At 37.2% G+C, this 23,516-nt stretch overlaps 1 protein-coding gene across 28 annotated transcripts in view; it reads right to left on the bottom strand.

Annotated features, from left to right (window-relative positions):
* Positions 1-1,741: 1,741 nt before the first annotated feature.
* LOC127414196 (calcium/calmodulin-dependent protein kinase type II subunit gamma-like) overlaps positions 1,742-23,516 on the bottom strand; it is an 85,563-nt gene continuing 63,788 nt past the window's right edge. The window contains exons 12-23 of one of the 28 annotated variants that reach the window (XM_051652055.1): positions 23,466-23,508; positions 22,566-22,628; positions 18,782-18,822; positions 14,730-14,807; positions 12,861-12,905; positions 12,420-12,474; positions 10,284-10,388; positions 7,403-7,534; positions 6,702-6,777; positions 5,799-5,893; positions 5,365-5,613; positions 1,742-4,614 (exon numbers count right to left, since the gene is read on the bottom strand). In XM_051652055.1, the coding sequence (XP_051508015.1) occupies positions 5,381-5,613; positions 5,799-5,893; positions 6,702-6,777; positions 7,403-7,534; positions 10,284-10,388; positions 12,420-12,474; positions 12,861-12,905; positions 14,730-14,807; positions 18,782-18,822; positions 22,566-22,628; positions 23,466-23,508 (966 nt within the window). In that variant the 3' untranslated portion in view covers positions 1,742-4,614; positions 5,365-5,380. Of the gene's footprint in view, positions 4,615-5,364; positions 5,614-5,798; positions 5,894-6,701; positions 6,778-7,402; positions 7,535-10,283; positions 10,389-12,419; positions 12,475-12,860; positions 12,906-14,729; positions 14,808-17,976; positions 18,010-18,781; positions 18,823-22,565; positions 22,629-23,465; positions 23,509-23,516 lie in introns of all 28 variants that reach the window. The other 27 variants (XM_051652026.1, XM_051652027.1, XM_051652033.1 and 24 more) reach the window with 27 other exon arrangements.

Raw genomic sequence — 23,516 nt, 5'->3', positions numbered from 1 at the left:
ATGCACACTCAAGCACACAGAGATCCCCTCCCACACACTGAGCTGGATGCTGGTGATAGGGGCGCAGCAGTATAGGAAGTTAAAATAGAGAGAGAAAGAGCAGAGATACCCACCGTCGCCCTATACAGTGGAATTTTGTGTTGGATGAAGGTATGACCTAGTCTGAAACAGTTGTGCTGTCACTCACAGAGCTGGCTTGAAGGGAGGGGTTGTACATTGCAGCTATAAAAATAGCCCTTTGCCTCTCTTCCTAAGGATGGCGAGGGGTTGAGCAGATAAACCTTTTGACAGCGTAAGTTTAGAATGGAGACAACAGTTAATTTAAGGCTGAAATTTAAAGAAACATCCTTCAATATGTACAATAATACATCAAAGAATGTAATATTTAATCTAACCTTCTTGACATTGGAGGATGGTCAAATAATAAAAAGACTACTCTAAGTTGAGATTTTCTGGTGTGGTTTGTCTTTTCTAGATGTTATATTGTGATATGCATTAAAGACTCAGTGAGGGTTTTAACCTAGTCTGTTTTATGACTGTATCTGCAAACATACTAGTAGACCTATCCTCTTGGCTTCCAAACTGGGACACTTGACCCATCAGTGCTCATTTCCTCACACAGGTATTACATTTTGATCTCATTTTTCAATTATTTATTACTTGATATGTAAGGGATAATGTACAGTCAGCCAGTCATAATCGCAAAAATAAACCACAACAGGGTGGTCAGGGGTTTATTTTGTGATAATGACATACCAAATAAATAAATGTCCATGAAATATTGATTTGAAATTGTTATTCTGTGTGAAGAGATACAGGAGTCTCCAGAAACAGCTGAATTCCGCCTCCGCTTAGCGTCAGAGTTCTGTTGTTTACATTGTGAAAATGACAGTCTGCTCATTATCCCTCTTATTATTTGACTGCTGGTCAAATACATAAATGGACATGAAATGTTGACTGAGTTGAAATTCTTTTATTAGCTTACTTGTAGGCACTGTGATACGAGAAATAGAAAAGATGATCCCAGATGAAGGTTCACTCAGTAACTTTTTGCTCGTGTCATGTTGAACTTAGAGTGACACCTAGAGGTGTGGATGCAGCATCATTCAAAATCAATAGTTTCAGTTACAGAATCCATTGTAGAAATTCACTATACACAATCAGACATGATTAAATTAATCCAAGAGTGAAAGTGTCCGATTAATTTAATCCAAGAGTGAAAGTGTCCAATAACAAGATGGTTACTGAGATTAAGCGAGTAGTTTTAAGATGGTCATGTGATTCTAAAATGACAACCCCCATGAGGGCGCCCCTGCCCCGTGTAGGATAAAACAGCTTTTAAAAGGTTACTGATATGACTAATGTCCTAATCTCATGTGAGTGGCCATGATGTTGTACATATGTTCAAAATTACAATTCATTTCTTTAGGAATAAAACCTTTTAAATGGGGAAGAAAATCAATGAGTGCACCTTTAATGCTTTGGCTTCTTTTGGAACTTTTCGTTGCCAGAGGAAAGATATACAAACCAACTGGCCAGATTTTACTCAATATTAGCTTTGTTTATATATAACTATATCACATTCTTCCTCATGTTTAAATAGCTATGACAGCATAAAAACTGGTTCAACAAGTAGCATTGAAAAACATGATGCATAATCATATTTATATACAAACACTCTTAGGATGTATTAGGAAACAAATAAAAACAAAAATCATGCTGAGCAGGAGAGCAAAGACACTGCTGTTTAAATGTTCTTTTATTACATACTTTCAAATGTTTCAATAACAAAGCTATGATGGTTTAACAACATTCAAACAAACACTTGATAGATTTAAATTCATAGTTTTATTAACTGTATGGTCATGCAAAAAAAATCCAGCATCCAATTAAACCTCAGAGTATAATAATTTGTACTGCCATCATATATGGTTACAATGCAAAACAATTGACAAGAATGGGGAAATATACCAAGCGGAAGCTTTGATAATCTCTTTGTCCTTTTCTTCACAAAAAGATCAAATAATTTTAGCATAGGAAACCATGTTTTAGAGCCACACTTCATTTACCTTGAAGATGCAGTTAATAAACATAGACTAAAATTTTTGTTAAACACAGACAGTGAAAAACATTACCAGAAATGTACACATGCATATTTTCCTCCTTTTGAACTGCATATATGGTCTGGTAGTTAGAGTAGCCTTAAGGAGTTATTCAGTTAGAATACAAAGGCTCTTGTGTCCATCTAACAGCCATAAGAAAAACAAGAACTACAATCTGCTGCATCTGGAAATATCTCCTTCACTCTTGACCATTAAAAGATTTCTTAAAAGATCAGTTAAGTTGAAATAACTACACTGCACTTTAACATAGACAAGGAAGTGGCCAGAAAATGGGGCTGGTCGTCATTAGTGACGCTACTCAAATCCAAATATCACATTGGTGTAGGCACACTGCAACAGGGAGCAACAGAGAGCATGGTTTGATGGTATGGCAGACATCACAGTGCCAGACGGTTTCATCTGTAAACTAGTGAACTAACTAACAAGATGCCTTAGGGTAGGAGAACTCTTTTCCCCCATTTTTTTTTCACCATACAGAGTCATTTGGTGCAATGTTTGCCCAGCTTCAAAAGGTAACATGTCACAAGCAATGGCTTAGCACAGAGGGAAGGGATGAAGCAAGGCCCCACAGGCATCATAATTCATACACAGGATTCTACATAATAACACAGTCAATGAATGACAGTCACACAGATAAGCTTTAAAGGGAGCTCAATGTGTCCGTGTGCTTTGACACACCCAAACCAGCGTTATAAATTTTTTTTTTTTTTTGTAAAACTATGCGAGTTTACTTTGTTGATCTGAAAGCGGTCTGTGAGAGTTGTGTTCAAGTGCCAGTGTACTGAAAGTGTATATTCAGATGTTGAGGGATCCTGCTCGATTTGCAAAGCTTTCAATCTATCCCTCATCCAAAATCTGCATTAGTATTTACAAGTTAAATTGGAAATAATAAAATAAAACAAGATCAAAACAAATCCATGACAAAATATCAACACTCAGAAGAACATCAGAACAGATTCTGCCACAAAATGGACCACTTAAAAAAAGAAAACCCCTGGAAATGCATTAAGCATGTCTTTTCATTACATTTCCAGTCTGCAGAGAGTTATGTGATCACTGTCTAACCAAACAATACTTACTTTCTTTAAAGTCACAATGTTTGATAAAAAAAATCATGAGACAATGTAAACAGCACTAGAACAAATTGAGACAAGTGTACAGACACTCAAGGAGGGGTAATGTGACTGATTTTGGGTAGTTTGGGTCTCCTTACAGAGCGTGGACCCCTATGAAAGGATTTCATAACCTGAAGTTGCAAAGTGAAGAGAACAACATAGAGTCACAAGCTTGTGTGCAAAACAATACAGGCCATTTCATTTCTTTTTTTCTTTCTTTTTTTGACATGCTTTTAGTTTACAAATTGATATGCACAGTAGCTGGAAGCCTAAAGGGTGAGCTGGGTATCTCCATGAGTGAAAGCTGTGAGCCTGGTCATTGCGTGTAGTGTTTAGTGCCTTCTGGAGAACAGTCATATGATGGACTCAGAATACTAATTAAAGGAAATGAAAGTTCTGCAACTTTAGGTTTAGGTCTTATGTAAACATGTCCATGTGTTTATGTGTAAAGACCTACTCAAAACACAACAGAGCAACAAGCATATTGAGTCCCAAAGAGACATTTACACTTACGGACAAATTCAAGCAAACGCTCGCACAAATCCCCTCCATGTATCCTGACAAGACAGACTGTTTTTTTTTTTTCCTTTCTCTTTATATATACTGTATCTATTTATGCACAATTATATTAAATCATGTCCCACTTTAAAAACAATGTTCTTGAAAACGAAAAATACTTTCAAATACATCATCATTCAGGAGATAAAAATCAATAGTTCCACAAAAACACTACAAAATGCCAGAAAACCCCATTCTTCATTTCCAAGAAAAATAAAAGCAACATTAAAACGGCCTCTTCTCAAAGTCTAAGATGTCTACATTTTGGTGCTGTAACTTCTGGCCAACTTTTTTTTTCTGTTCCTCTAATATTCAAATTATTTGCATAAAAAAAAGAAAAACAAAATAAAAGTGTTGAGTTTTCTTAAACTTATTAAAACCTACATCACTGACCCCTAAATGGCATGTGCTCTTTATAAGAATTCACATTTCTGATCCTAACTGCCATCAGTTGTTAATTACACAAGTGCAGATCTCAATATTTTACAATATATAGAAATACTTGAAACACCTTTTCCGAATGTTGGGCAGCAGAAACTACAGGATTATGGATAAAGACAATACAGCGCCCCATGTGGGCATTAGAAGCATGCAGCATCCAGAAGGCAGGGCTGCTGCCATGGCCGCCCACCACACATCATCTAGCTAGGTTTGGACTGAAGTGGTGGCCACAGTTGGCTTTTAAATAGATTTCTTGGTTGTGCCATTTTTTTCCCTTCTGTTTTCAAAACTTCAAGAGGTTCTCTTCTGGCCGGGCTCCAGGCGGCAATTCGTGCACGGAGAAGAAATGCTCCAATCAGCTTTAGTATTCAGACATGCTTAGAGAGAGAGGAAAGCAGCCAGGAATTGATGAGTTTATCTATGTTCAATATTTTCTGTTGAACATCAATACTTAGATTTAAAACAGAAAATGATATGATCCTTTTCATATGACAAATGGCAAATAATTGTCCAATGTGTTGATTCTAAGGCGTATCCCAGTCATGGACAGAAATTAAAAAGGGATCTGGGCAAAAATTCCACAGAAAATGACAAAAAAGCCCTAGATACATAAAAAATTAGGGCAAAAAAAATGGCCCCATTGTGAATTAATCTGTTTATTATTATTATTATTTATTACAATGATATTATTATTGTTTTTTCAGAATATTTTATTCTAGATCTAGTTATAGATTTAGTATGGGTTCAGTGGCTCTGCAGACAACATAGTGGCCTTTAGATGTCAGATATCTGTATTTGTTTTTTCAGAGGCAAGTGCTGTTTTTTTGTAAAAAACAAAAAAACAAAAAACTAAAATCATCTCTCACATTCAGAAAACTGAACATGAAAACATCCCCAACAACTAAAATCATTAAAATATTTACATTCTATCAATATTTACCATGGCAGTAGACAGTAGAAAGCTGTATAATCCATCATAGGGCCTGGCCAATTACTTACATGTATTCGAGCAGAGTATTTACTGTGGTAAAATATTTTAAGCATTATTTACAGCCACTTTTGCATTTGATTTAAAGGTTGCTGTATGCACTGATCCTAGTATACAAGCTTTGTCTTGTGATGTGTACCTTTGCCCCATGTGCTTCACTGTAGAGGTGCGGCGGGCGCTCCAGAGCAGTGGAAGTGGATATTGAGCCACTTGGAATCGCGCCGGTGCCACACGCGCGTCTCCTCTGATTGACAGCTGCGTGGGTGGCCCTGGCTGTTGATGTACTGCGTCAGGCGGATATAAGCGATGCAGGCTGCGTCCTCTCCAATCAGGTGCACATGAGGGTTCAGAATGGTTGTATGGATAGGCTTACTGTTCTTACTCAGCACTGTAGAAACAGGCCACAGCAGTCAAACACAAAGAGTTGACAAAGACATGATCAGTTACAGTATATCAGGCTTATAGGTTAGCTTCAGTTTGTCAAGCATTCTTTCATTCATGATATCCTTTAACGGAATTAAACTTGTTGATTCACAAAGGTTACACTACTCTATTAAAAAGCATTGGACTTACAATTCTCAAAGTAGAACTTATGGAAGTCCATTCCCTCTACCAGGTTTCCAAGTGCCTCTGGCTCAAAAGAAGTTAGGCCAGGATCACAGATCCTCCTGAAACAAAAGAGGTGCAGAATTTTCTTTTTTATTTTACCCATTTATATTTTGAAATATGCACATGTACATTATCTTACTAAATATGCATACATTTGCTTCTTATTACAGAAGTGATAGACTCCACAGAGGTCACAATTTGTTTTAATGTGACCAACAACTTTGATTCATAATTGTTATGCCCTTATAAAAAAAAAAGGGTATAGCTAAACAAAACATTAAGTGCTTCATGCAATTACATGTATTTTGTCTCTCCTTTTTTTTTTTTTTTTTTTTAAGATAAATGGCCTCAAAAATGCTAATGAAAAAAAAAAAACGATTAAAAGCAATGTAAGAATCAAAATCAATAAAAAGTAATGAAAAGAATCAAAAAGGGGTTTGTACCTTTTATGAAACATGAGATACTGCTTTTGATATATAAGCAAAATATCAATTCAATAGCCAGAAAGAAAACTGAAATAAGGACACTGTAATGTTGTTGTTTTGTTTTTGTTTTTTGGTCCATTTTGCAAAAGTGATATAAATTCATTACATTCATTACATAAATACACACTACTTTGGCTATTATTTGGGGTGTTTTCTATAAGTTTGTTAACAATCTATTGCAGAAAATTGTGAAATCAAACTAAAATAATCACCTATACCCGCTGTAAATCCCCTTCAGACAGCATTACCTCAGAACTAATAAAAACCACAAAATCTACCAAACAAAAATTATGAAAATCTATAAAAAGAGACATTACAATCTAATCTATTTAATCAGTAGCAAATAAGCCAGATGAAAGAAACATGTATAAACAGTACTTACATGTAAGCTTCAAAATCTCCATTGTTTATTGCCTCAATCAGCTGCTCTGTAATTTTAATTATCTCCTGCTTTCGTGCTGGTGTTTGGGGAAAAGGGAGGAAACACAGGAACACAATCAACCTCAATCCACATCCATTCCCAGTTCATTAATTATATTAAAAACCACAAACCTACTTTACGCAAGCTCCTAGCTAGCTGCTCTTACTCCTGAAATCTCTCATTCAGCTCAGCACACTATTGTTTTTGAAAAGACTTGGGAATTGGGAGCTGTCTACTGAGGCTCAAGCATCCTGACTTTATCACAAGCTTATTAGGCTGTTTTTCACCCACATTTATATTCAGTCTTCTTCTAACATCCTCCAGTACTTTGAAGGCATACATTCCTTTCAATAAGAAGATGTAGATAGACCAGATCTTATATTGTCCTAGTATATATTATAATTCAGCAGTAATTCAATGCTTCTGCATTCAACCAGCAGAGTAACACAAACCAACCAAGATTTAGACTTGCATCAGCCTAAAACACAGAGCTCATTCTCCCTACAGATGGACAAGTTTCGTTAGAGAGGACTGTTACTGTGTAATGGATTCTGCAGGGACTTTGTAAAGCCAGGAGGGAATGCCAGGCATGGACAGGACTGCTATTTAGAGAAATAAACTTTATCGTATCTATATTTCACCATGTCTAGTCTAACACTTACACTGTGGCCTTTGCATGCTGCTGCCCCCTGCTGTTGTGGAGGCTTGAGCAGGTACAGCAAGCTCTAAATTAAGGCAGGAGCTCTGACCTAAACTTCTCCAAGCAACACGCTTAACATCATGTGGTGAGTCGGCTGCAAGACAACAGCACAAACAAACAATATAGCAACCACGCACAAAGAGATGCTAAGCCACAGCACAACAAATGTATGACAAGCATGTGAGAACTAAATGAAAACATAGTGACTATTTCATACATGTAGATTCTATTGTGGTCTACGTAGAAAATACCAAGCTGTTACAAACCATGCTAATAGGTAAAGTTCTGCGTCACTAGCGCCACAAAATGGAATCGCAATCTGATCAGGTGGTGTTTGAAACTTGCTCGAGTACTGTCATTATTTTTGCCATTCTATTTGGTGTCACTAGTGTGCTGAAATGACACACTTCACCTATAAATCACTGCACTGCTATTCACAGCATGTCACACATAAAAAATATTGCAGAAACAAATTCAGTAAGTATATGATTACTGAATTTGTTTATGAACAGGGGAGCCACACACTATAGTGGAGATACAGTAAGGTTCACTAGTGAAAATACTATTAATTTGATAATTTAATAAGTTTTGACATTACAAATGTTTTACATTTTTCAAAATCCTAATTTTTTTAAATTTATTATAGTTTATTTTTCAGGTCTAAATTAGACATGAATCCCAGAAATTAAATGTGGACTATTGAACCCCACTGTTCTGTTGTATATATATAAAAAAAAATAAACTAGAGGATTACAGTACGCTCAAGTAACACTGCAACAAACTGATACTGAGAGCTAGCAGAGTTTGCTTTAGCAGTATAAAAAGCATCCAGCAGATGGTGGCAGTCCCACTCTCATGGCTTTTCTTAAACGGAGACCTACAGCAGTCTTCAATGGTTTGAGCAGTTGCTGAACACAACAGTTGAAATGGACAGAGACATACTGTATATGTAAGGTGGTTGAGCTTTAACATTTAAAGATCTCCCCGTGTTATAACTGCGACAGTAATCTATGTACTACAGTGGCAAAAGCAGTAGGAGTTCATGAAGAACACAAGGAGCTACAATGATGGATGAATCAAACGCAATGGCCATACTGGGTAGAAATAGGCACAGTGTGCGGGTGGGTGTGTTTAGAGCTGTTTGCTGTGAACAGTCCCAGCATGAGCCCTCTGCTCATCTGTCACACTCAAAGTATTCAGTGTCACAAAGATAAATAAATGTAAAGGTCACTCTGACTAAGAAGGTCAATGCAATTCTTTCCATGTCAGAGGTGAGGAAGTACATCAACAAAGGGCAAAGATGATGGACTAGCAAAAACTCACTACGCTTTACCCGTTTTTGCTGTCTCTATGCACTAAGAAGTGTGCAATGTGATGGATTACAGCAGATTATACGGCATTCAGATTTTAAGTACTGCAATGATCTATGATTAAGCCCTAATTAAACAATAACATTCAAGGTTGTCCTATATTACGAATACAGTCACAAATATAGGGGGTTGTTAGGTACGACATGCAGCATATAGCGATATAGCACAGCCTTGAGTGCCTAACCATTTTTTCCAAAGCCTTTTTACTACAGAATAGCCTGTCAGTTCATATTAAGGACATACATTTTCACTAAAGCTTTATTTAAGCAAATTCATCAAGTTCCAAACTTCCACTAGAAGATATAATACCTGACATGACAAAGTTACTATGCAACAAACAAGACAAAAAAATTTGCTATAGCTGCTGCTGCTGCTCAGTGATATGGTGAACAGGTGTTTTGCATAATAGCTTCTACTATATTGTGTTAGCATGGAAGGAACACTGTATTGACCAATCAAAGGCCAGGATTGGAACTATCCAATTTATAAAAAACAATAGGGCACATAATTTGCTTAAAGCTGAAGTATGTAACTTTTTTCAGTGTTAAAATACTTCCTTCTATCCCAGATTTATCTGCAGAGACAACTACAAGCAAGACATTCACAGAAGTTAATTTTCTTGAAAACTGTAAATGCTTTGTCTCTGTGGCACTATAAAATTCCTGTGTCTGTTTAGAGCGACCCGCCCCAACATCGTTACTCAACCAATGGTGTGAGTTGGGTGGGACTATCTGATGGTTCGAACAACAGCAGACAAGGGTTGTATCCGTAAAACTGTTTTGGAAACCTTGTTTATTTTTGCAATTCTGTTCGGTGGCACTAGTGCCACAGAAATTACATACTTCAGCTTTAAAGGGGTCATGACATGCCTTTATTTTATTTTAATATGCTCCTTGAGGTTCACTTATAATACCAATAAAACATTTTGCACACAAAAAACAGTCAAACAGTCACTGTTATGATTGGCTCTCAGCTCTTGATTGACCTGCTCTCTCCTTGCCATCTCACTGCTCACCACTACTGGGTGGGCTACAGAAGTGATAAGGTAAAGTAGAGATTGATGTGTTGTTGTGAAGGCGGTCAGATGCAAATGTCTACCACAGTATGACATCACAATGTGAAGGAAGAAGAGAACGAGTCGTTTTGGCAGCTTGGTTTCAACAAATACTCTTTTTGCAGTGAGGAGGAAGTTTTGAGTTCTGAAACTTACAATATGTTTTTATAGTACAATGACCTCTTATATGTTAAAAGATCAAGGAAAAATTTATTCCTCATGTCATGACCCTTTTATTATTGACAGATGTATAAAAGTAGTATATTAGATGACAGGCTTAGAGAGGTGAGTAATACCTTTAGCTACTTTAGCAGAGCGAACAGTAGAAACAAAGAGCATGGCAGTTAAAGAGAGGGTGTAGAAACAGCTGACAATGTTGAGGGTCAGATGACCAGTAGCTGCTGTAGCAGTTAACTTACTGGGAGTTGGGCAGTGGGGAGGAGCCTCAGATTGAGGAGTTGGCTCATCAGAGGCACTGCATTGGCTGACCACTGCACTGTCATTGCTAGCCCCACCCACCGATACTGGGGGGGGGGGGGGGGATGACAAAAGATGACAATTGTTGTGGCAAGTTATACCACAACCCTTTTCCTTCACTCCTTTGGAACTATTTTTACATATGGAAATAACTAAACAATTTGCATGATAATAATCACACATTAACAGTAACACCAAAACACAATAGAGTTACAGAAAATGCTATGAGCAGTGAACTATGAGTTCAAAATGCTATGAACTTATGAGCAGAAAGCAATTGAAAGGATTGAAAATGTATTGAAATATTATTGCCTGAAAAAGGCGTGGATAGAATTAAACTTGTGGATAGATTGTGATTTTTCATTATCAAACAGCTCTAAAAAGCAATGTACAAACCCAATAAACACAAAAATGGATCAACACAACAATCAGAAAATATGAGATAAAAAAATAAAAAATAATAATGGTGCCATGGTTGTGGATAATTGAATTAAACTGTTGTTTAATATTGCTGCGCTGTAATGAACCATCATGTGACTGTGCTAGGCGAAAGGCTCTGGCCGAGATGGGATACTGAGACTCATTCTCAGGAGAGGAATTTGTTTCTTGTAAAGGTCAGTGCTGTAAAGCTGAAATATTTGCTCAGATACTGTGGACATTCATTATAAGAAGGCAAAACTCTGTGATTCATCATTATCATGTGAACAAGACTGCTCTTTCACAGCAGAGCTTGGGCTGATTCATCATAGCAATCAGTCAGACTGACCCTTTTTTTAGTCCCTAATATTACACTATAGCTGCTGCTGTGGACCGTCAATGTATCTACTAGGGATGGCACAATTACAAATTGTTGACTAGTCATCAAGAAAATTAGTTGACTAGTAGGCAGGTCAATGTTTACTTAATGTAAATCCCTCACCATACAGCGCTTGCGCAAGAATACTGGCTTGTACATGAATGCTTAAAATGTCTGCAGTGCATGCAGTGTGGTTCACTCATAACAGGTTGTGTTAAAGCAGGGTTCACTTTATTTTCATTTCCCAATAATTCCAAAAATATTTGCATATATTTGCAGGCAAATACACCAAAACACAGTTTGTGTGTGATGAATTTTTCTCGTGTTGTCATCATATAGATAGAAGCGTAACTGAAGTTATGTGATCCATGAATAGTCAACACAATGCATCAACTATTGGAAGAACTAATCCACTAGTCGAGTATTAGGTACAACCCCCTGTAACTACAGCAGCTGACAAGTTGCCCGTTAGCTGATCAGGCCACTAAAACACACACGATATTGCAATCAAATATCACCAGCCTATCAACAGCCATGAAGATTTTGTCACTACAGAGGTCTCGATCTCACTGTCAAAAACTCACTTCCTGTATCTGTACAGTACACTCTTTATTCTACTCTATTGTTTTCCCAATGAGAGCTGGGAAAGTGTAAAAATTTTGATACACTAACTGAAATTTGAATAACCAAGCAATATTTGTGTACATTTGTATTTTGTATGCATCAGTACACATACACTACCAGTCAAAAGTTTGGGTACATTAGACTGAATTCATTTTTCTCAGGATCTTACAAACCATACAAACCTATTCAAAAGACACATGCTTAAATACTTTAAATTAGTTTTGTTGAAAAATTTTAATAATGTTACAACATTTTGTTTTAAATGGATGAGCTGCACCAGATAGAGAAGAAAACGCCACCAAAGAGTGCCCAGCATACATGGGAATACCATTTCAAAAGCATCCCATGTGGCACCTCTTAAAGCCGGTGTGCAGAGCTGTAATCTAAGCAAAGGGTGGCTACTCTGAAGAAGCTAAAATATAAGACAGTTTTGACTGGTTTAAAAACATTTTTGCTCACTTCATAATTTCCATACTTCCATTTGTCTGTGATACTATTATTTGGAAAAAAGTTATCATAAAGAATGAGTAGGTGTGTCCAAACTCTTTGTAGTGTACATCAAGCGCACATTTATTACCATTTAAAACTCTATCCTGCTGTTTAGATCCCAAAGAAAAAGAGAAAGACATGCAAAGTACATGAGGAGTTGATAGTGTACCTTTCCTACCTTTCATGTCCTCCTCTTCTGTGGTGTTTTGGCTCTCTGTAGACCCCTGTGACCAGAAAGAGAGAGAGATGGAGGGAATGTGGTATATATGGTGGGAAGACAGGGAGCAGACAGGGTCTATAAATCGGCATGGAATATAAGGGCCATCCACTGTAAATCAGCAACTACACACATAAAGAATCACCCACAAGCACAGATATATCCAAGCTCTCCCTCAGACACACAGACCCCTCACAGAACAATAGATGTTCACCCAGGAACACACCAAGCCTTGCACAATCCAGCCAATCCTGCAAGAGGGCAAGCCCCATTTACCAGCCGCCAGTGTTGAGTGATATTTGTAGTGTTGCTTTGAAGATTTAAGTGTTGCAGTGTTTGTGAAGTTGCCCAAATGACCAATGTTTAGTGTCAGAGCTAAAACAGGTGGCTTACCTTGATGCCATCGGGTGGATTGTGCACGACAGTGGTCTGTGGTTCCTGGGGAGAGTTAGGAGAGAGTTTACCATGCAGGACTAAGGGAAAAGGGTGTGGGGACCCTAAAACTTTAACTTATACTACTGCCATAATCTTCAGTAGCAAAAATGTACACAGATCAATAATATTGGAGAACACTGCATATGAGCCACTTGAGAAGAAATATGTATACAGTGACCTTAAAAATTATTTGGACACTCAAGTCACACTTAAACATATATGAATTTAATTGGAATAGAGAACAAAGTATGAAACCAAGTGGCATCTGCAAACAAATGATGCTAGACCTTTTATCAGCAGTAACTTCACTTTTCTGAGCCATTTTAGCAATTACGTTTAACCAACTCATCCAAAAGTTATTTTTAGTAGAAGTATTAGGTCAGTACCCCTCAAGTTCACACAGGTGTCCTAGCAGAGTTCATCACATTAACCATGGAGATGTTCCACTATCGTTTGACAACTAGAAAGGGTCCAAACCCTCGTCTTAATTTTGAACAGTACTGATTTATAAAAGTAGTATAACTTAAACTTTTTGTGAAATGCTTTTGTTAAATATACATTTTAAAGTGTGTCCAAGTATTTTGGGGGTCCACTGGATATCATACTCTAACTACAATGTCTATAGAGAAAGACATAACACAAGGGCCTTGCAGTTAGATAAATGGATATGCAGGCACGGATTGGGTACAGTTAACCACAGAGACACAGCAGAGCAAGTAATAATGTAAGTTCTCTCTCCAAGACAACCACAGTCACCAACAGCACACAGACTATACAGAAAAGATTAGCACAGCACAAATAGCTAGCTTTCAATGCCACAATATTTTATTTCTCATGAAAACACAAAGCATTGATCCCGCCTTTGCACATACACACAGACACACTTGATCCTACTTTATTTCCACCACCACTACTTACATGGTACCCTCTAGTAAGCACGCTGTCAATGCACACTTGAAGACGCAGTCCCTACATGCAGAGAGGTGGGCCACTCTAAAGCCAGCATAACTGCTGTGATTTAGTGAGTCAATGCAACTCTTTTGGCACCGTCTTACAATCACTAGATTTATGAGCACATCATACTCATGTTTAGTGACTCTTTGATATCTTAGTATCTTTGTGATACTGTAACTGTGGTTTGTTGGTGGAACTGTTTCATTTTTAATTGACCAATATGACCTCAAAGGTCACCATTTACTTTCATTGTATGGGGAAAAAAATGCAGTAAATTAAATCATTTTTGGGTGAACTATCCCTTTAAGACTGTGTACTGGTTACTGAGCAGTACCAGCGATGGGCATTTGTCAACCAAATGAGCAAACGCCCTCAATGCAAAGGTAGTGACTGCATCTTCACAACAAATAAAACAGTTCTGCTTCCTAACATAAATGGATCCTGTTTTACCCTTGTAGTTGCGACCGTGAGAAAGTACATCTATCTTTTACTAGGATAAGGAAACATCTAGAAAATTATTTCAGAGGCAAGAATAAAAAATCATCCTAAAATGGCTGGAAATTGAAGAAGAAAAAAATGAAATTGGTTATTTGAAATTGGTCAAAACTTTTCCTGTGAGTTTGTTTGGGTAAAATAGGTAGTGAGAGAGAAATACAGAGACACAAACCAGATGCTTTAGTTCCACTCATCAAAAGCATGAGTAACATCACACATCTTGATGTAAGTGAATTGAGCGATGAGGTAGTGGAAGTCAAAAAAATAGGTATGGGATAAATTGATAAACCCTTTTACTAAACAAAGACTTCAGAAGAAAGAAAAGGAAATTCTATGAGTAAATACATGATGAAGGAAATAAAATGTTAGATGAGGTACCATTGGTGCAGTGGATGATATGCTGCTGTCTTTGGTGCTGCTGCTTACTACACTGTTTTTGTTGTTGTTTGTCTGTGGCTGGGGTAAAATAAACAAAACAATTAAAACAACAACAAAAAAAAAAAACAATGACAACACAAAATGATTTCTATTCAGTGCAGTTCAAGAACTGAAAGGTCCCAGCTCATACTTGACACATCGAGAGGCAACAGAACTGCACGAAAGGGGAGTGTACATATGCTTAAAAGTAACAGTAATGCATCCTAGTGCAACTGATACACTTGTTACATTCTTTGAATTACAGATTCATAATACTGATTGTAGTGCAGAGCCTACAAAATCCAAACTAATGAAACAATACTCACATACCAAGAAATTCACATAATTATGCTTGATAAAACAAAGATAAAATAAGGTGTGATGTATAAAATGAACCAGTAAGCTTTCTTTAATGGTTGTTTCATAAAGCGAACCTATTCTAGGTTAAGCTCAATCGACAGCATTTACGGCATGATGTTGATTACTAATACAAAAAAACAACAACTCATCCCTCCTTTTCTTTACAAAAAGCAAAAATTGAGGTTACAGTGAGGCACATACAATGGATGTGAATGGAGCCACTATTTGGAGGGTTTAAAGGCAGAAATGTGAAACTTTAAATTTTATAAAAGCATTTACATTTATTCTTCTGTTAAAACTCGCATATTATTTGAGCTGTAAAGTTGTTTAGAACATAGTTTTTACAGTTGTTTTAGGGTTTAATGCATTACATCGGCATGGCAACAAGGTTGTAAAACTGGATATACCTTTACTCAGAAAAGATTAGTAAGTGATTTTAATCACACTAAAATCATAATAAAATTTTTTTTTTATGTCTTGTGGCTATACTTTTGAAACAGTGAGTATGTTAACGTTTATATATTGGCCCTATTCACTTCCATTGTAAGTACCTCAGTGGAACCCAGATTTTAGCTTTTTTTAAAGAAAGACGAGTCGAATTAAATCGAATCAGTGGTAGTGGTAATCAATATTATGCCACAAATGCTGTCGAGTGAGCTTAACTTGTATTGAATCTGAATGGTCTTTTAATGGTTTACTATATGCTCTACAACGATAAAACATGATTTCCAAAACATTTTTAAATAAATTAGAGGGACTGTAATGCAAGACAATTAACAATCTAGTAATGCGTTTTCAAATTATTTAATCAAAGTGTATGTTGAAGTGTTTTTGTGTCCATGTGAACATCTTTCAAACCTTTATAAGGGGCCATGATATTACAGTGCAATAATAATTATTCTAAATAAACACTATCTGAAAATATAGTAACAGAATTTCTACATGCTAGAAAAATCAATTAGAACATTCTAGAGCCCATGAAGATGAAGTTCCTACAGTACCCCAAAACATTAAAAAATAAATAAAAAAATAACATCAAAATGAAAGAAAGAAATTTTTTCAGGAAAAGTGTTTATTTAAGGGGGTATTAAATCTAATAAGCTACTGGCACAGTAATGACTAGAGGCCAGTGTGACTGAGCTGATGTTTCAGGCTACAGGACATTGATAGTCCACTAGTGCATGCAGTGAAAAGCTTTACTGAGAAGTTTATGCACAGACCTGTGACAGTATAAATCAATATATGTTATATTTAAGGGAGAAAGGAAAGAAGAACAAAGAAAAAAAATAGATAAAAGGTGGCAGTAAAACACAAGAGACATTTTAAAACAGGTAGGATTGGTGAGACAGGTTAACAAACACTGATCAAACAGATAGAAGCAGAACAGCAGCCAAAAGTAGCTCATCCCAAACTCACTGTACCCCCAAAAAAAGTCAATTTAGAAACTGTTTACAAATAATGAAAAATAAACAAATCTGAAGCCTTTACAAATATTTATTATAAAAGCTTAAAACTGTATAACTTCTTATGTCAAAGATGCTGTCAAATCTTGGAATCCAGGACTCTGAAAGGCAGTTTGGGTGGTAAAGTCCATACCAAAGATTTATGTGGCACAGTCATTCTAGTTTACTTTTAAGTTTCAACATTGCACATTTCCAGAATCTCTTGTATGTCTCAAGACTTATACAAAGTCTAAGATATGCAAATCTCTCCAAAACAAGTTTTGAAGTTTAAAATTCAAATACAGCTGTAAAGGACAGGGTCTATTTGATGTTAGGGTCTACATAAGAGTAAAACTTATCTGACCTGGTGAAGGAGAAACTCGAGATACAGTATGAGAGATGAGCATTTATGCGTAGAGGTCTGAATGATGTTGTTTAGATATTGAAAATGGGAAAAACCACAGACAAGTTTAAGTCTAGTAAATGGAGTGTGAAAAGACAAATGCAGAAACCTCCATATCAACCATTGCTGTTGTCATTTACTTGCTATCACCCTAAGAAATGCTTTATTATAAAGGGAAAAAGAAAGATCAACAAAAAGAAAAAGAGAACTGAAAAAATGGGTTTAAAGAATGGCAGTTTTAAATCAAAGTAAATCTGATATCAAACTGATTTTCATCATTATGACAAGGGGCTCTTCATTTGTTGTCAGGCCAAGCCTGATGTCACAGCCACTGCAGATATTGCCATGGCAACAGATATGGCCTGACACACTAGGGACTGTGGGGGAAAAGGGGAGTTCCAGTGTGGCTTAAAAAGTCTGCCTCAGTAGCATTTAAATCCTCTCTTTTCTACTGAGAAGCATCAAGTAAGAGCCCTTTAGTCCACTTTGAACAAACACCCCTGGTTTATAGTCAGAGGATGCTACATTCTCTGGGTCTAAAGGCAGCGCAGAGCTCAGGGAAACCTAACAGGATGTATCGAGGGCTCTCAGAAGACTGGTCAACCTTAGGTCAAGGTAAATGTCTGAAGAGAGACAGAGCAAGCAACCTCTTAGACAGAAACCCCTGGTCCAGCTAACAAAGAGAGCACCGAGATGCATTGGTAATGAAGGATGAACTGCAGGGGAATGAGCTTTCTAATAAATCTGTGTCTGTGTGTATGTATGAGTGTAAATGTTTGTGCCAGGGTAAAACAGAGTTGAACGGGCGATCATGACTCTGTTAATGTCAATTGTGATAATGATGGACCTATGATTGACAAAATCCTATTTAAGTCCAACAATGAGACAAAAAAAGACCCAAACAAACTCTCGAGCATCTCGACCAAGAAAAAAAGAGAGCAAGCCAGCGAGAAAGTGTTGAGGAAGAGTCAGAAACAGGAGAGAGACACAGAACAGATCTCACCATCAAATAAACACTGGAGCTTGACTTCCTTTTCTGAACAGAGTGAAACAGAGGAGGGCAAAACAGGGAAGCATAGAAAACAGGCCAGTGGACACAGAAAAAAACAAAGCGGCTAGTTAGATCCCACAGAGAAGAAAGAGAGAGAGGAAAAAAACAACCATAAGAAGTCGCAAAGCCATGTGTGATGTGACGGGTGTTTTTAGTAGCAACATTTGAAAAGTGTTACACTGTTGAAACTGATTTCATTGATAAAGATTTTGAGCAGCTAATGCTTCTTGGTTCTGTTGAAAAGCTGATGATTCACTGCATGCACAGAGACAGGTGCAGGGCTGAGTAGATCTCTCTGCTTTGACAGATTTTGCCATGAATCAGAATGAGAACGATATCATCTAAAAGGACATATGGGCAAATATCCGTCTAAATATGCTAAATGGTTTTTGATTTGGCAATAAAAGCCTCTTTGGGGTGGATTTATTCCTTTTACAATTATTCAAAATCACATAATTATAAATAATTAAACATAATTTAGAATATATGTAGAATATTTAAATTGTCTTGGGTTTAATGCCATCCTGCTGGCTATGCAAATTTGCTGGTTGCTTAGCTATTATTTAACACAGTGAAGGGGTGAAAAAAGGGGAGGGGGGAAAAAAACAAAATGTGACCAGAAATTCTTTAAAAATAAATAAATAAAAGAAACTGGGGAAAAATTTTGTATTTGTTAATGATAAAAAATATAAAATAAAAAAAAAAATCAATAATAAAAGAACTTAAGTAATGAGAGAGAAAATGTGTTCGGGCTTACCTTCACGCCATCAGACTTTTTGTTCAGTAAACTTTTGCATGCTGAAAGATAAGAGAGAAAACAAAACATTTAGAACAGTTGAAACATCTGATCAACTTGCATTGTGCTCTTGAGAAACAAGAGATCCTATGATCTACTGGATGATAAAAATGCAGATTTCCATTTAGACACATGGCTAAAAGCAAATATCAAACCCTTGTATATACTGTAGGTGTAAAAGAAGCAAGAAAATTCTCTCCACCAAGAAAGCATGAAAGATCCTCAGATTGGTTGATGAAACATATTCTATGAATACATCCCTCCTGAAGTTCTTACAGAAAGAGGTTCAACAGAAAACAGACTAATGACATACAGTATACAACATAACATACTATGTGCACAAACGACAACACACACACAAAGACTTTCCAAGTATTTCAGATCTTCAAATTCCCTTACCTTCCAAAGTGGATAGAGGAATGAAAGAATGCAAAAGGGAGAAAGGCAAAATAAATCAATCAACATATTATTCAAAAAGAAAACAAAAAACGGTGGCAAACAAAATAAAAAGTATTTATTACTTTATTTCATGCTGGGTCTATGCTGTGCAGAGACATTTCCTGCCTGGCCTGCTGTTATCACTAAAAGCATCAATACTGCACACAGCTCCAATGTCTGTCTGCCTCAGTTTACTTTACATTCATGAGACAGTGGCTGTGTCTCATTTGGAAGGATGCATCCTCCGGAGGTCGCATTTGACGGCCGCCTTACGTCATCAAGGCTGTCTCGTTTCAGAAAAGTGAGTAGGACACTTCGAATGCAGCCTTCGAATGCAACCTTCTTTCACGGGAATTCGGAGGATGCATGAGGTACATTTCTCCTAAAATGTACCTCATGCATTCCCTTCCAGAGGGACTTTGTTCTCTTCTCACTCAAAGCGCTCGCGCTTGTTAAAGAGTGGCGTGCTGTCATAGCAACCATGTTACGTTCCGTTTTCGTTTGTCCTACAAACGCTGTCTCGTTTAAATGAGATTTGTTTAAAGGAGGACGCTCGGTATACTTCAGCCTTCAAAGGACGCATTCTACCTAGCACGCATCCTTCGAAACAAGACACAGCCTGTGAGTGGTGGGAAGATAATTCCTACTTTTCTGACCTGTTTTGCTGTTGAGCTCATAATTAAGGAGTGGCATTGAGAAAATAACTGTATAATAGGGTCATATGAGTCAGCCGTTATGAGCTGCATTATTTAATAGTTGTGATATATGTAATAAATCAAAACATTAATAATATGAGTTTAGTGAAAGAACCAATATCGGGTTTTTTTTCTTATGGCCGAAGATCCTGCCGTTATCTAGAAAGCAGGGTGGCGGATGTCTGATGAAAGGCAGTTATGTATATAATACAATTTAATGAAGGCATTAATTAAAGGAACTTATTTTACCCAATATTTACTCAAAATATCTATCATTCATTGACAAGGTGGTTTGTTGATTTTGAAACTGACACATCTGGGAGCTACCACTTCTAATTGGAATAAATAAATAAATAAACAAACAAACAAACAAACAAATAAATTCTTACATCTTGTCGTAACCAGAAGCAACGCAATAAAGCAGCATGTGATAAAAGGCATCTCTTCCATGTTAATCAGAGTTTTTGTTCTAACAGCCGCAATCTCAACAAGTGTCAGGACATTCTGTTGATATAGATTGGTATCTATTTCTATCGACTTGCATTCTTCTTGTCAATTGCTGTAGCTTGCATTTCTATTTCTGCAGTGCCGTACCGGGTAGCCTGACCCACTGTGAGCTTTCATTGGTCATAAATCCAGCTTCTCATAACAGTACATTAAAGGAATATTCCAGGTTCAATACAACTTAAGCTCACTTGACAGCATTTGTGGCATAATGTTGATTGCCACAAAAATTCATTTCGACTTGTCCCTTCTTTTCTTAAAAAAAAGCAAACCTGGCTTACATGGAGACACTTACAATGGAAGTGAATGGGGCCAGTCTGTAAATGTTAAAACACTCACTGTTTCAGAAGTTTAGCCACAAGACGTAAACAATATCCATGTTGACATGATTTTAGTGTGATAAAATCACTTTCTAACCTTTTATAAAATGATAAGCTTTTCAGATTTTTTTCTTTATTTTGTATTTTTCCTTTAACCATCAGATATGTTCTCATTGGTTGTGTGCTGTGTCGCACATCAGTTTGCATTCAGTGTCGACAGACAGATTTGGATTCTTCTCTGATCGCTGGAATCTTATCGCATCACGACTGGTTAACGCAAGGTGTTAAAACTATTCTTTCACTATTGTTTCACTGTGTTTAATATACAGAAGCTGCAACTGACAAGTATTATTGTTAAGTAACAAAAGTAGTTGGCAGAGCATTCACAGACATGCCATATTCATTAAGACGAACATGAGTGGGAAGAAAGACAAGTAATAAACAAAAAAAGCAAGAAGCATGACACAATAGGACAGGTGGATCCTGTTGTTTCCTCCATGCACAAAGACACCTGAGTACATGCTGATACGTCTGAAGCACACCACTCAAACATGAACGATCCTTGCTGAGTGAAGAACTGGTGGCATTTCAGCTGAGGGGTTATTCTTGATAAGTCTTCCCTTTAAAGCATGCTAACACATACATGTGACTTTGACATTCATTCTTACACAACCTCAGGACTATAGAACACAGGCAACTGCATGTCAGCCTTGATCTTTGCAGGTCAGCATGTACCCACAATTTCATACCAGTGCAGTTGTGTGGTTGACCAAAAGATGGCCTGACATTGGAGGCATACAAGGAGAATGAGCCACCTTAAGAAACCATTAAGATGATAAAACAAGTCTTTGCTTAAGGAGACCCACATCAAAATACCTCCACCCGAGAATCCCTGGACCATCACCAGAGTGCAAACCCATAATGCATTATGTTTCCAGAAAGACATCATATGGAAAACATAATACATTTAAAGATACACCTTACCATCCCAACCTGCTGACAATGACACATAACATCTCCTAACAAGTTTGCAGCACTTGTGTAAAGATGTTCTGTGCAGGTCGAAGGAAAAGGCAGCCTTTATCAGGAAAGGGCCCTTTCATCCTAGACTTTGGTTAAAAGGCATGATGCACAAAGAGATACAGATGTGTCCCAGGGTTGGGAGTGACTGAATTTCATTTGGGGTAATTTTTATAAAATAAAGGGCTGGAGGGTCTCACCTAGGGTTCCAAATGGGATAGGAACGGCACTGGGGATAGCTCACTTAAAAATAAAACAATCTCTTATCTTGTACTCGCTGTCATATTGTTCCAAATCTGTGACTTCCTTCCATGAGAAACACAAAAAGAGATGTTAGGGAGAATGTTAAGGACCTCAGTCATCTTATCTCATACAATAAAAGTGAATGGTGATTGAGGATGTCATTCTGCCTAACATCTCCCTTTTGTGTTCCATGGAAAAAAGTAAGTCATATGGGTTCGGAATTACATTGGGGTGAGTAAATGATATCATATTCAAGCATTCAGCTCAATACAGACAAGATATAAATTCACTCAAGATCTCTATTGAATTTATATACTGAAGTGATCTAAATTCAATCACTGAATCCAAACCCTGGAGACCGTGTTTGTGCGAAGGCCTGTATGTATTCTCTGCATAGCAAATGGTCTCTCCAAAGAGTTTTAGTGCCCGTGCATTGGCAAGGGTATAGCAGGCTCCCCTAGATCACATGCTGGCAGAAGAGAGGCTGAAAGTGGGCAATGGCCCCCTTGTGCCCATCTCACGTACCTTCCTGTGCCAGTGCAGCTGAGCTGGTGGTGGGGGTGGCCGGGCTGGTGTGCTGCCGACCCACTATTGGACAAAAGAGCATTTCATTTTGGAGAGGCCAACTAAAAAGAAGCTCAGCCTCTCTGGGAACACATAAAAACTTACCCCAGTGTGTGCACACACATTTGTATCCAAACAAACCAACCTAAAGCAAAGCCAAAATGACTCTATGCAGTCAGGAAAGTGGGGCCAGATTAAAAAATTTAAAAAAGGCTTCAAAATATACACTCAAAACCATAACATTCTGATTCCTTCAATGTAGGAGCACACTGCAAAAAATCATATTCTTAACAGTTACATTTTTGTCCTGTTCTCCAGTAAAAATAAAAAAGCATCCAAAAAAAGTTCACCTGGCATGCAGAATTAAGATATTAAACAGAACTCCCAAAAATGACCATTCTGTCATCGTTTACTCACACTCATGTTGCTCCAAACCTGTATGACTCTCTTTCTTCCGTGGAACACAAAAGGAGATATTAGACATAATGTTAGCATCAGTCACCATTCACTTCCTTTATAAAGAAAAAAGATACAATGAAAGTGAATGGTGACTGAGGATGTTCCACAGAAGAAAGAAAGTCAAATGGGTCTGGAAAAACATTAAGGTCTGAGTAAATGATGACAGATGACATGTATTTTGTCTTGTGCCACTGGCAGATGTGTTCTGTTGTTTGAAGCATAAGCAAGTGAAAAAATCTGCCAGTGGCACAAGAAAAAATAATTAATGTTAATATCTTTTTCAGTCATGATGTTAGATGTCAAGATATTTTTACTGGAAAAAGATAAAAGATACTCATAAAGCATATGATTTTTGCAGTCCAGAGCTCTCACTAATGTTACTGAAGTAAATAAGTTATTCACCTGAGAAGTTCCTGGACACCAGCATGGTGGTAAGTATGGCCCCCTGCAGGA

Source organism: Myxocyprinus asiaticus, chromosome 23 (assembly GCF_019703515.2).
Source record: "Myxocyprinus asiaticus isolate MX2 ecotype Aquarium Trade chromosome 23, UBuf_Myxa_2, whole genome shotgun sequence".
Classification (NCBI taxonomy): Eukaryota; Metazoa; Chordata; class Actinopteri; order Cypriniformes; family Catostomidae; genus Myxocyprinus; species Myxocyprinus asiaticus.
This window is presented reverse-complemented; position numbering and strand designations above follow the sequence as displayed.